The sequence below is a fragment of the Patella vulgata genome, chromosome 2, assembly GCF_932274485.2.
Source record: "Patella vulgata chromosome 2, xgPatVulg1.2, whole genome shotgun sequence".
Lineage (NCBI taxonomy): Eukaryota > Metazoa > Mollusca > Gastropoda > Patellidae > Patella > Patella vulgata.
In genome coordinates, this window is record NC_065880.2 from 12,152,410 (window position 1) to 12,167,156 (window position 14,747).

At 36.8% G+C, this 14,747-nt stretch overlaps 2 protein-coding genes across 4 annotated transcripts in view; both read left to right on the top strand.

Annotated features, from left to right (window-relative positions):
* LOC126812050 (cyclin-dependent kinase-like 4) overlaps positions 1-14,747 on the top strand; it is a 50,443-nt gene that overhangs the window by 14,536 nt on the left and 21,160 nt on the right. The window lies entirely within an intron of this gene.
* LOC126812060 (uracil phosphoribosyltransferase homolog) lies at positions 3,959-13,734 on the top strand. 3 transcript variants are annotated; one of them, XM_050538233.2, is made up of 8 exons: positions 3,959-3,999; positions 4,679-4,830; positions 5,414-5,456; positions 6,718-6,787; positions 10,070-10,132; positions 10,808-10,969; positions 11,601-11,699; positions 12,555-13,734. In XM_050538233.2, exons 1-8 carry the CDS (start codon positions 3,991-3,993, stop codon positions 12,659-12,661), a joined length of 705 nt encoding a protein of 234 aa, XP_050394190.1. In that variant the 5' UTR covers positions 3,959-3,990; the 3' UTR covers positions 12,662-13,734. The 3 variants fall into 3 exon arrangements, with proteins under 3 accessions (XP_050394190.1, XP_050394191.1, XP_050394192.1); XM_050538234.2 differs by lacking the exon at positions 3,959-3,999 and adding an exon at positions 4,013-4,079; XM_050538235.2 differs by lacking the exon at positions 3,959-3,999 and adding an exon at positions 4,026-4,075.

The following is a 14,747-nucleotide window of genomic DNA, read 5'->3' on the forward strand; positions in this document are numbered from 1 at the left end:
AGGAGTTGGGTGGGGTGGGGTATATTCGTTCTCTGACAAAGTTATGTCTGTCACAATCGGCAAACCACGGCAGATTCCTTTACTCTACATCTAGCCTCGGCTGTATGACGGTAAGTGATATGTACCTACGCCTAATACAATTGCGATGCAGCACCGGTTTACTTATTAGGAAAACTTGCCGCTTTTAAAAAAGTGTTATCAGAATCGCGTCGTTCAAAGCGTGTGTAGAATTGTCAGTGCAAAGTTGTCCTTGTTTGAAGAAAATCGGATAGACTTGAAAGAAAAACAGCTTCAGACTTTGAAATATTTGTGTGATAAAACATCTTTCATAGGCGTCGTCATGGGAAACGCCGTTGGTAATCCCGGAACTTGAAAGTAGTTCCAATGGCGTACTTCGTCATACAGCCGAGGCTAGGTGTAGGGTACTGGAATCTGCCGAGGTTTCCCGAGTGATGTCTGTCAAATAGATATTCATAACATTCCTTTATCGAAATCTATTCACAGGTGGAATTGATGCAAAAGAGAAGAAAAGCTGAAAGAATGGAATTTAAAAGAATCAAACAAAAGTGTGTAGAAGCGGCTAAGCGAACAAAGGAACTCAAATTTCTTGTTACAGAGAAAAAAGTCCAAAACCAAGCAAAATTACCACCTGGAACTAATGAAGATATTCAAGTAGATTTATTCCTCGATGAAGAAGAACAATCAATAGAACAGAAATTCATGGATACATGTATACACACTCTCGACAGCACAGAAGATGGTCAACAAAGTTCTGGGTTCTTTGAACAACACGAATGGAATTATTGCAGTGAAAAAATATCTACAACTATATTAAACTTAGATGCTAAACAGTCACCAAATATGTCCAACAATGGCCAACAAGAAGTACGGGAAGAACTAAGAAGAAGTAAAATCAATGCCCAAACTAAAAAGGATCAAAAGCAAGGAGATCTTACGAATGTAAACAATATACATCTTTCAACATCATTGGTGGATAAAATAGCTGAAATCTTCAAGAGGCCTTGATTTTATCGATTGCAATCTGATTAAAACACGAATCCTATTTCGTTTTTTTGTTTTTTTATAGTTTAAAATTTCGTTTTACTTGTCTTCACAACACTAGGATCTGGAAGAGTTGTTATATAACAGGCGTTCTAGGAGGTGTGAGGATTTAGAATTTAGCCAATGAAACTTCCTGTTATGGCGAGTTATTGGCGTGTTCTGCACGGAACTGTGGGTAAACCCCTAGAAACGTCAACGCTGATTAATCAATGTCTAACGTCATGGTGTCAAAAGCCGCTCGTATGACCCCTGACGCAACCTCTTCGTGTAGTGTAGGCCATGGAAAGTATAAAAAAATAAACGAAATATAGATTTGTATTTTAATCAGATTTTATCGATTGCATATGAAGTTTGAGACATGTTTTTGTTTATTATGATTTTGTTTTCTCTTTGTATATTTTTAAGTACATACTTGATTAATAATATAAAATAATTATTTTTGGCGTTAAAAGCTGCAGATCACCATTTACATTACAGGATAATATCTATATTTACGGGTTGATCCACGTTAAAAATGAACTCAGAAACAAAATCAAAATACCAATCTATTGGTTTTGGATTCAATCCGAATAAAGGGAGGTCTATCAGTGAGGATGGCGATGGATTTCTTCTTCGTCTATTAGTGTTTAGCGTCCGCTTCCAGCGATGTTGATTTCGCAGGGGTCTTTCCTGTGGGGGGGAAACCGCAGTCCCCAGCTAGACTTCGAAGCGCCATCACCCCCCCCCTCCCCCTCGCGATAGATTTCGTTGACCATATCCCATTTATATCGTCTACATAGTATGCCAGATATGGACAACTATTCAACTCATCATATCTTTGTACAGGGGTGGATTAAGAAACAGACCTTCGGCCGCGGTTAGGTCAGTGGAAAACACGTCGTGGCAAAAGTGTATGTAAAGGTTTAAATGTCCGGTAGTTTATTCTAACCAGAATCGCTGAATTTAGCGCTCTTATAACCATGCATCCAATCATCGGTATTCGCGTTTTGTGAAATGAAATGAAATAGGTTTCAACTGGGCCAATAAAAACGGATATAGGTGCCACTGACAAGGGGGGACCACGCTTAAAAACCCCAAGGAAGTTTCTCGGTCAAAACCGCTGGATTAATCTTGGGACCTCCTGTTTAGTAAGCCAGTGCCTTTTGTCGTATGTCCTCTGTACAACGGCACTGATGAATGGTGGAATGATTCATGATGCGTACGTGCCTTAGTTTACTGGGCAAAGAGGCACTTGCAGAGAAGTCAAAGGGGCCAGTCTCGGAGTCAGCGCCCTTTTCTTGTTGGATGTTAAACTCTCTCTCTCTCTATCTCTCTTTTGAGGATAAATGATTAAACACGGGGTCTTGGTGTTCATACGGAGATTGTCTCAGGCGCGGATACAGAGAGGGGGCAGAGGTGACCCTCTTTATTTTCTATTGGCAATTTTTTTATACACCCATCGTAATTTGGGCATCATCGGTCCTGTCTGTTGCTCCGTCCGTCCGTTGGTCAAATTTGGTGTGATGATTGCAGACCCTGAAAGACTGACCCCTATTCAATTTCAGCGTTATACGACTTTTTTGTTCCAGAATTGGTCTGAAACTTTACCAGTGTTATCGTTATTCAGTCTTCCGCGACCTTCCGTTCCTGATTTGTCCCCTCTTTTCGGGAAAAAACCCTAAAAATTTGTTAAAATAAATGTTTGAGGCTACAGTTTTTAATGGATTTTTAAACAAAAAACATACACGTTTTCCCTGCGCTTAAGCTACTGTCTCAGGCTATATTATTTTCGAGACCAAGCGGTTCTGTGATTTCCATGCTTTGTGCGGGCCGATGATGTAGTCTAACCATTATTTTAAGCAAATCGTTTGGTATCGCTCCACTCAGGTGATCATTTATACATATAAACATAAAATACACATATTAAGTAATAAAATTGCGCCAAGAATATTCTCATCAGTTGAATGCATTCGAGTCTTGCAAAGCCCCCATTCATTACCCTAATGTATAAATGGGCAAAATACACCATTGTACGTAGGCAGTAGACCGGCGTATCCAATGTGTAATTTTCTTGTTGGAATAATCTGGCCCCATCGTTTATCGCAAGAGTTGAATAAATATATCTTTATGGTTAAATAAACGGGCAAATTCTTGTTACCACACACACAAAAAAAGATGAGAACATTAAATTTTACCAAAGAAACAAAAAAATATATAAAAATAAGCAACCATAAACAGATGTAAACAACCATTATAAACAAACGTAAACGGCTTGACATTTTTGCAAGTAAAACCACAGGCATAAATAATATACAAATAATGCAGTAGACCAATGTACACGCAATCATAAGTAAAAAACAAGTTAAAGGATCCATCGTAAATGGTTATCTACATAAAGGCAATAATAATAATAATAATAGAACGGGAACACCTGTAATGCTATATCCGGAACGGGTGCACCAAATCGCTTCAGGATCTGAGTTGAATTTGATCTGGTTTGGAATAAAAGGTAACTGGTCAAAAGTCGTTAGATTTCATTATTTCTGCAACAAAATTTCAAATATTTTCTCGGTGGAGGGCCACGGAACCTCTCCAACAAACCATGAGACAGACCCTCAACCTAAGGGAAACCCCCTCCAGATCTCCCCCTTATGCCTCCATTACCAGCTATCTCGGACGTCCCGGCGCCCCCTAGCTGGCTGGGGTCCAATGGCATTATTTTATTGAAAATTTCCAACAGCGGTATGATTACACTGATTGTAGGTTATCTTTTATTAGAATAGAATGTATACCTTAGAAAAGAATAAGTTAGTGAAGTGATGTATTAACACCATGTACAGTCCACCATAGAAATAAATCGATTTGAGACTGGTAGCAAGACTACGGAAAGTAGTCTTTTATTACCGGTACAGTCAAATCCTACCGGAAGTCTGGTCTCTACCGGAAGACATGATTGATGTTAGTTTTTTTTCTTTTTATTTTATTGGGTTTTTTTTAATTAAAAGGAAGTTCTGTGAGGTCGAATTTAGAGAAAGTTTGTATGTTTTAGTATCAAAACTTATAGGGTTATCATTTTTATTACAAATTGTTATTTTATCAGACTTATTTACTTTAAAATAACTCAGTCATCATCAGATAATGAGATCAAGATTTGGGCGCTGGATTACGGTTTACATCAGTATCAGTCATTATTTTTTTTATTGATTCATTCATGATAATTATAATTAATTTGTATAGAAAGTCAAACAATTTTATACAACCAGTTCAGGATTTGTACCAGTATTATAAACAAAACTAACATTCAATCGGTTCTATTTTTACTGTAATTTCTAAGTTGTTTAAGTAATATCATATCATATGTTGGCGAAATATTGAATCATGAATGGCAATCTTTGGCGTATGGTTATTCGCCAATCTACACTGGTAGTATTCTCCTACATGTTTAGCCGCATTCATCGAGTTGCTTCATAAAAATGGAGCTCAAAAGCATTCTGGCACACGATTCATGTGCCAATTTTAAAATTTTTATTTTGTTTTAAATATTTATATTATTGGATATTAGCCTAGTAGAAGCCCAACTTTTCACAGTAATTCTGAGATTTTAATTGCAATAATATTTATATGAATGACCTTACAGAAGCAAGAGGGATTAAAAATGGTTGAACCGGCACCAGATTTAATACAGAATACTGTCCCTAGTCTTATTGTCGATGAACAGTTTGAGGGAAATGTTAAGAAACTTCGAATAACTGATAACATCAAGGAACTACAGACAGTTCTAAGGGATAAGTATGTTAAAAACTTTTCTATTGTCTTTTGTCGGACTCCATTCTTTTGGACGGAAAAAAAACCCAAGCACATGCCTTCACCTTCAGTACATTTTAAAAGCTCTCTAGATATTTGTAATTTAAATAGAAATAAAAAAGTTCATTGAAATTTTAAAGAAAATACAGCTAATTTGAATTATAGAGGTGACAGGGAGGTTTATCTGTTAATTATTTAATATTTTTCTGACTAATTCAGCCAAAGTAATGGTTATGGATTGCATGAATATAATAAGTGTAGTACTAGTAATGGAATAATAATGATAAAAAAGAAGGGTTATTTCTTATTGTTCCCTGTGCATAGTTTCACTACAAGGTACTTCAAAACCTGACTGAGTTTGATTGTTAACATTTTATACTTAGACTAAGAACAGATAATCAGTTTGTTTACTCGATACTTTTGAAAAAAATAAACGTGCAATTAATTAATATGTGTCATCCATTTATTTTTGGATTTCGACAGGGGACATGAGCCTCACTGTTGGCTTGTTTAATTTCATTTTCCTAGCCTACATTAATTGTACTTATAAATTTATGTGTTTTTTCAGATCGACTTCAAGAAGTGATTTTATTTTCTATGCTGACAGACTAGTATGTATATTTATCCAATAGATAGAAATATTTCATTATTTTTTCATCCTATATGAATCCCCTTCTTGTAGCCATCTATGGTTTCTATAATCTGTGTACAGAGTTGGTGATAAGCTGGAGTAGGAGTAGTAATGGGGTGGACAAAATCTGTTATTTTTAAATAATTTGGCAACATGTATGCTTGCCACTAACTGTAAGTGCAGCAGAACCACCCCACTAATAGAATACTAGAAGATTAACCTGCGGACACGATGTCACAAACAAATAAGTATTGAGAATGTGAGATCTAATTGGGTAAGTAAAGCTGTACTATGTAGTTTGCTGAATATCCTACTGCACAATTTTTACAGCAATTTCTTCGTAAAGACATGTAACAAATATTAGTTTACACATGCATATTTACATGAAACGGGCATTATGCAAGAGCTAAATCTGCCTATTGCAGGTCTTTCTTAGGCCTTAAAATTTAAGTTAAATGTTATCTAATTTATTTATTAGACATTAATTAACTTATCCAGACTATAACCAACTCTCGATGATATCGGACGCTTGCGATATTAAGTGACGTAATTTGGCTGAAATTTCCACCATATTCCCTTTTAACTATTATAGCGAGAACTGTCAACCCTTTATCTAATCTTACTTAATGCCGCTTTGATCACTGTTATATTAATTATAATGTATGGCCTTTAGATTGAATAGTCTGTAAAATAAACTAAACTATTATTGATTGTGTATGTCTGTAACTCTCCCGTCAAAATTCAAAACCTAGTAACTCATTTTTTTTTTATCAAAATTGAGTTAGGACCAAATTTGTAGTTACTAGGATATGTGCTTCCCGTTGTTGTACTAGATATTGATCTTTTGATTTTGTAAGCAGTTACACTCATGACACAACCTAGCAACTTCCTTCATTTGCCTAGTATGCCACAGAAAAACCTAGTAACTCAATAGTCAAATCAATGGATAAGCTGGGGTTTAATATTCATTCATTTCGTTTTCCTTTGTTTTCTTAAAATAAGAAAAAACATGAGTTACTAGGTGTTGCCTTTTGACGGGAGTGTTTGTGTTGTGACATGAGTGAACATCATCAATTGTGTAGGGTTTGACTAACATATCCTTAATGTTGTACTATATATCAGGAATGTACAATTCAAAGAAAATTGGCAGGACAGTGTGCTTACTGGTATACCAAATTATTAATTTTCAATAATATATTTTGTCCTAGAAATCAATGTACATCGTTTATTTTTGTTTGTAGATACGTTTGATAGTAGAAGAAGGCTTGAATCAACTGCCATATAAAGAATGTTCTATAACAACACCTACAGGTAATCAATCATCATGTCCAATATTTTATTGAATTTATTTACAGATAAATCACAATTTAGCAGCCAACCCATTAATGCTTTATAATGACTAGAGAAGCCTAGTCGAAACGTTGCTCAATAATAAGCAGTAATTGTATTCCATAGAATTGTGACCTGTATATTTTATTTTATTTTAAAACAAAACAAATATGAATCAATACAAGATAATTTTTATCACAGGTTTTATTATGTAAGAACAACATGTCAACAAATATCCTGTTATAGCTGCCTCATGGGTTTTTCTCTGGGTCCTCCGGTTTCCTCCCACTGCTAAAGACCCCTACACTCAAGCGAATTATTGAAATAAAATTAAACCATATGTTAGTCCCGAAATGACCTAGTCTGTGTTGAGTGAACGTTACACCCCATTTCTCTCTGTCTCTCTCTGTTATAGCTGTACTTAATGACGATAAGAGGGTACTTGTAGAAGCATGCTTATTTAATAAAACCTGTGATGGTTTCCCTTTAAAATTGTGTTCTGTTAATGTGTTTCTCATTTGAGCAATGCCACTAAAAGATTATATAATATCAAGTCAGGAAGGCAATGCCAACCTCATGTTCTTGAAGCAACGACTGCGGGCTACACAAGATCTAACCGTTGCTAGATTAGTCTGAAGTTCCCAAACTTTTAGATAGTTATCTCTCCTTACCACAGATACGTAATAAAAAAATGTAAAGGAATAGATTCGTTTACAGCCGTTTAAAACTTTCTTTTAATTAGAAAAACTCATGGAAAACCAAAGAAAAGTAACCTTACTAGCATAATGAAAGAACAAAAAGTAAATTAGAAAGGTTTAGACTAAGATGTGAAGTGGGTCATAGCATTAGCAACCTTGACATTGTACGATCTTTGAACTTTGCAACTCTATTATCACAGCTAGACATTTTAGTTGGAAAGCGCAAGACTTGGTATTTTCTATTCAGGAATCTGAGAGGTCCCGAGGTGGGTCAGCAACCAATCGAAATTAGTGCCGAAAAATGTAGGGTATTAAGGGCTTGATAAGATGTACAAAGTTAAAGTGAGATCTAGTGTTTTGTACAAAGTTAAAGTGAGATCTAGTCTTTTACTGAAGATGGGGCAATCTTTAATTATGATGGTCTTTATCTTCAATAGAAGGCTTGGTCTCGCTTTAACTACGTACATCTTATCAAGGCCTTCACGTAATACCCTGCATATTTCGGCACTAATTTCGATTGGGTATTCACCCAACTTGTGAGCCTGTCAGATTCCTAGATCGTCGCGAATCAAGTTGCAAAGTTCAATATAATAATAATAATAATATATTGCATTTGATAATGCGCCACATCTACCCAAGTTTCATTTAATGTCAAGGTTTCCTTGGAGGTCGCTATGTCGCAACCTCTGATTGGACGCTACTGTTCACGTGTCTGCAGATAACGTAGCTATAAGTTTGGTGGAAATTGTAAAGTAATCTAGCAACGTCCAGATGTTGTAAAACTCGCAGTTGTTGCTTCAGGAACATGGATGGTCTTTTGATCAAATAGTATTGAAAGTAAAACTAAGGGTTTATGGATCACTAAACAACATATCAGATGTGATGTACAAAAATTTGATTGTTTTGAAAACATGAAAGACAAAATTGCCCTGTAGCACATACCTCAAATAGTTTCAGTGTGTTTAGTATACACATAACAATATATACTATTCAAAAAAAGTAGGGGATATTTGATTTTTAAGTGTTATTAAAGTCACCTAATGAAACTGACGAAGAAACAAATGACAAAATGAAATGAAGTTCACATTCATCGATTTATTCCAAATGATCGTTAGACTAAGTAAGGCACAGACTGACCATTATAAGGGTAAAATGATAGCCGGGGTCAAACAGCAAAGTTACCACAGCATCACAACCAAGTCAGTAACGGGTAAATCCTCCTCTGTTTGCCAAACAAGCATTGATCCGACGTGGCATACTCCTAATGAGACGTCTAAGGTCATTTTGGTCCAGATTGTCCCATTCCTGTTGCAACGCAGCAGCAAGTTCTTGGACATTGGCAGGACTTTGTTGACGTTGACGTAACCTCTGTCCAAGCATGTCCCAGACATGCTCGATGGGGGAGAGGTCGGGACTCAGTGCTGGCCAAGGTAATGTGGTGATGTTCTGTTGTTGGAGGTAACCTGTAACGATCCTGGCCCTGTGACATCTTGCGTTGTCATCCTGGAAGATGAAACGGCGGCCATGACGTCGTGCGAACGGCACAACATGGACTGCCAAGATGTTGTCCCGGTAGTACTGGCCTGTAACACGCCCTGCAACAACATGTAAAGCCGTTCTTCCAGCAACAGTGATGCCTCCCCACACCATAACAGAACCACCCCCAAATCGATCATGTCTGATGACGTTAACGTCTTGGAAGCGCTCGTTTCGACGACGCCACACCCTCCTACGTCTGTCCAAAAAATCAACAGTGAACCTTGACTCATCTGAAAACATCACATTGCTCCAGCGTCGATTATCCCAGTGTTGACGATCCCTACACCAACGACGTCTTGCCTGAATGTGATGATCTCTCAAACAAGGGATCACGCGAGGACGTCGGGCGCGAAGGTGACCCCTATGCAGTCGATTCCGAATCGTCTGGCCACTCACTCTCACACCAGTGTCTGTTTGAAGACGAGCGCTGATCTGATTTGCTGTGATGACACGATTTCTCAAGGCCAAGGTACGGATAAATCGATCCTGGGCTTGAGTTGTCGCCCTTGGTCGACCTGAGCGTGGTCTGTCCTGTACAGATTGTGTATCACGGTATCTGGACCATAGCCTGCTTATGACAGACTGAGAAACATTCATCGTCCGCGCCACAACCGCCTGTGTTGTGCCGATCTGTAGCATGCCAAGGGCACGTAACCTTTCATTTTGGGTAAGCCGACGCATATCAAAATTTGTTTTCTGGTCACTAAAACAATTAAACTGATGTTTCCACCCTGGAATTCAATGTCACAATGACTGTAACATTCAAAGTCAGAGTCGTGCAAATCTTGGGTTGGACCCCCATGATGATCCCAAGCATCACCTGCATTCCATGCGGTAGCTATTGGTGCGTTTGGGCGTCACATGTAACTGGAAATGTTTCTTCTGTTAGGTTCTATAGTGACTTTTTTCGTAGTCATTTGCATATTTTAGTATTATGCCCCCAAAATCAAATATCCCCTACTTTTTTTGAATAGTATATAATAGAAAACATTAATTATTTGATTGATAATTATGACATGTTTGACAGGGCATTCCTACAACGGGTTACGCTATGAAAAAGGAAATTGTGGAGTCAGTATTATGAGAAGTGGTGAGTCTTTATAATTAAAATTAGACCATACTATTTTTAAGTGTACTTTCATTTCTTTTTTATACGCCCACATTGCCCCTGTCCGTCCGGTTGACTTTAAATTCATACACATGAGGCGAAGAAGCCTGTTGATTTGCAGTGATTTCTGAAAATTAATTCAAGAGTTATGGCCCTTGATCACTTTTAAAAATCTCGTGGACACTAGAGGCTACAGTTAATGTGCAATTGACTTAAAATTTATGCACAGTGTCTCTCTCTCTCTCTCTCTCTCTCTCTCCAACCCCTGCATTGGCCGAGAAAGTCCATCCAGATTTTCCGGCGTGGTTTCTCCTTGTCAGTGATGCAGGACTGGGGAGGGTCTGACAAGGACAGCTGTCTAGTCGTTCAGATGGGACAAAAAACCGAGGTCCCGTAAAAGATCCCTTGGCAGTTGGAATTCGATAAAAGAGTAGGCCATTGCGCCGCTGCCCGTCTTCATTAGCCCAGTTTAGGAGCAAAACAGTAGGACGTTAAACCCCATTTCATTTCATTTCTCTCTCTCTCTCTCATTATAGTTTACCAGTGGACTTGTGTGCTATTGCCTTGAGTATGTCTTATGTCTTTTATACTACCTTATCATATTATAAGAAATATAGATGCGTATGTCTGTGAACACCACGTAATTTTATTTTTAAGGTGAAGCCATGGAACAAGGATTAAGAGACTGCTGTCGTTCAATAAGAATTGGTAAAATATTAATACAGAGTGATGAAGATACACACGAAGCAAAAGTGTTATATGCTAAACTTCCTCCAGATATTAGCAGACGAAAAGTGCTGCTGATGTACCCCATTATGAGTATGTAATATTACAATATTTTTAAAAATTTCTTCATTGTATTAATCACGTTGGTCACATGGTTGGTATATATATATGTGTACCTCAGTTTTCCGGTTTGGTTCCCTTGATCAGGGCTGAGGGCCTGGCAAAGGAAAATGTATAGTTGTTCAGATGCATTTTGGTGTGCTCGTAAAAGAAGCTTTGATTGAATGAAAATGAATATTAGCCAGGCAGTGTGCTATGAGGGAAATTTTGCGTACTTTTCTTCAATTATGCGTACTCTTCATTAATTCCAACTTTGAAGGGTTCTTTTACACACGCTCGTTTTTCATATTATCCAATCTAATGGACTGTTGAGTCAAGTTTTTATCATCTAGCAATCGGAACTGTGGGTAGACATTCACAGCGATAAAAAACAAATGACAGTAAAAGTTGTATTTCCGAATACCCACTTGAAACACAGATGCTGATTGGTTAATTGAATGACTGACGTTACAGGATAAAAGATGCTTGTATGACGTGACCTCCCACTATATCTGGTCATATCTATATCTAGTGTAGGCCATTGAAAGTATAAAAAATCAGAACGAAATATAGATCTGTATTTTAATCAGATTTTTTCATGACTGTTATGTTAATCTTCTTACAGGTACCGGCAATACTGTAGCTCAAGCTATGAAAGTTTTAAGGGAACATAAAATAAATGAAGATAATGTCATATTATTAAATTTGTTCTGTACACCGCAAGGTAAATCACTTTAAATTTATTTGAACCATTTTGTCCAGGGTAGTCACCAAATATCATTTTACTGCCTGTATTACATTGGGCTCTTGACTAGATTATCTTGAGTTTGAATCCCGCTGAGAAGAGGGGGGTGGGGCGAATGGTTAGCGTGTATCATAAGATCTGTCATTGAGTCAACTGGTGGGTTTCGGTTGTATGAGACAACGAGTAGTGTCGCCTGTACAATCTCGTGGATTTTCTCCAGGTCCTGGGGGTCACGGTGGCTAAGTGGGTAAAACGCTGGCTCGCTAGTCTGGAGGTCGGGTGGTTCCCCCTTGTCAGTGATGCAGGAGGAAGGGTCTGACAAGGACAGCTGTCTAGTCATTCGGATGAGACAAAAAAACGAGGTCCCGTGTACACAATGGCGTGCACGTAAAAGATCCCTTGACAGTTGGAATTTGATATAAGAGTAGGCTGTAGTGCCGCTGTCCGGGCAAAATTTCCCTCATAGCACACTGTTTGGCGTATGTCCGTCTTCATTAGCCCAGTTCGGAGCAAAACAGTAGGACGTTAAACCACATTTCATTTCATTTCTCCAAGTCCTCCAGTTTCCTCCCACTGCTAAAGACTGCAAATTATTGAAATAGAATTGAAGCATGTGATAGTCCCGAAATGACCTAGTTTTACTTAGTGGACCCCCAACTATCTCTCTCTGTAAGGGTGTAGTTAACTAAAACTTAGCAGTATGAATTCGAAAAAGAGTAGGCAAAATTCCTTTTCGTATTCTATAGAAATAAAAATGTTAGTCTCAAAATGAGCAAAATATTGTGTTGACAAGACTTAAAACCTCATTCCGTTCCTGTTGGTTCTGTTTTTCAGCTGCCAAAAATGTTATCTCTGAATCTCCTGGAATAACAATTCTCACATCCGAAATTCATCCAGTTGCTCCTAATCATTTTGGTCAAAAGTATTTTGGAACTGAGTGAGTCTTCAATCAGTGATTGGTTTGAGTGAATGTGAACAGAAGAAGATTATGTTTGTGACGAGATTTGAATACTAGTATATATTTTTTTTTTTCATTTTCATTTAATAACAAAGGTCCAGTATTTTTCAATATCAAAGTCATAATTTGATTGATTAAGTGCTGTGATAGAAGGTGATAGAGTGCATTTGTTTCGCATTTATATTTTTATGATGTTATTAGAAATTCATCTTGGAAGAATGTGTGTTATTTGCACAATATCTGATTCTATTATTTACTGGTATTGTGTTATTTGTACAATATCTGATTCCATTATTTACTGGTATTGTGTATTTGCTCAATATCAGATTCTATTATTTACTGGTATTGTGTATTTGAATAGTGCTTGTTCTGCTACCTAATTTACATTGATTATAACAGTCCTTCACATTTAAGGTGCGCTTTTGCTTCTGCTCCTCTTGATGCACGTTGACTTTCCTTCACAGAAGTCATTAAAGACTCCTGTAAATTAGCTAAATCGCTCTCCTAAATATTGAGATAATTAAACTACTTTCAGTTTATGTTTTATTTTTAAACTGCATATATTAGAGCTATCAGTTGCCATGATGATAATTCTGACACGACTGAAGCATAAATACAATTTGGCTCTCCTTAATTCAAGAAAATGTAAAATTACTCTTGAATATAATTAAGAAGAGTTTTGTTTTACGGGAGCTTTTTTCTCCTAGTTGAAATTGACAAGAGCTTTTTATGGCTCCCGCACATTTTTATAAACGTGAAGGACTGTTATAATCCTGAAATTGGTAGAAACTTTGTTCTAATGATATTTATTAGTCTGTTTAACTTACAATCATGGGTCGAAAATTAACTTTTCAGGGAGATATTTAAGGAGACTGAATCTTTAGTCAAAATTTGACCATCTAATAAAATAAATCAAAACTAATTTTATGTAGTCTGTAGCTGTATTTAACATTGAAGGACAATATTGGTGCCAGTCATTATCACATATGTGTTAGAGCTGGTTAAACACATTCCAAATATATTTTTAACACAGAGATCATTGCTACGATAGCTGAGTAATACAGGTTTCCCGTATCGGAAGTGACGAACGCCAAAGGAAAACACGAGTCGCTGCTCTGTATAACTGACTGAAGCGACGAGTGATAACAGATACATGGGCAAATTTCTACTCACTAATAATTCCTTCCAAGACCAAAAGTTGTTATATGGGACTGTAAGAGGATATCTGACAATTCAATAAAGTAATTGAATGTCATTAGATAAGAGAACCGAGAAAAATAGAAATAGTCAGTACATTTCCTTGTTTATATTCATTCTATACGTTATAAAAACATGGTAATGCACGGACTTTTTCTGTCTTTATTATGTGTTCTCTTATCTAGTGGCAGTCAATTCTTTTTATGAATTGTCAGATATCCTCTCGCAGTCTCGCACAACAACTTTTGGTCTTCGAAGGAATTATTAGTGAGCAGAAATTTGGCCGTGTATATGTTATCACTCGTCGCTTCAGTCAGTTATATAGAGCGGTGACTTGTTTTCCTTTGGCGTTCGTCACTTCTGATACGGGAAACCTATATTACTCAGCTATCGTAGCAATGATCTCTGTGTTAAAAGTATATTTGGAATGTGTTTAACCAGCTCTAACACATATGTGATGACTGGCACCAATATTGTCCTTTAATAGCTACTAATAACTTAGAAAATATTTTCAGTTTGAGGGGCTGTAAGGGGCTTTATTATTCAAAAATATATCCATCCGGTATGGGCTGATGCTTAGATATTTCTGTTTGTCGACTAAAAAAAATTATTTGTTGGACAAACATACTAATGTTTATTTTGAAGTCAGAAATAAGTCATGACAATTCTTTAGTTATTTATGAATGTGAGTATGTATAAATGTTAAAATGTATGAAATTAAAATCCTGTAAAATCCTCAAATTTGATTAATGAATAATGATTGATGATTAAAAATAGTTTACATGCGCATATTTAATTTGAATTTACATACGCATATTTAATTTAAATGGCATTTAGTCTTTAATATCTGTTTATATTGTAATAACAGAATA

Excerpts from the sequence above, each read along its gene's own strand:
- LOC126812060 (XM_050538233.2), top strand. Across the intron at positions 10,133-10,807 it reads AGTCAGTATTATGAGAAGTG|GTGAAGCCATGGAACAAGGA; the intron begins GTGAGTCTTTAT and ends TTTATTTTTAAG. Across the intron at positions 11,700-12,554 it reads TTTGTTCTGTACACCGCAAG|CTGCCAAAAATGTTATCTCT; the intron begins GTAAATCACTTT and ends TCTGTTTTTCAG.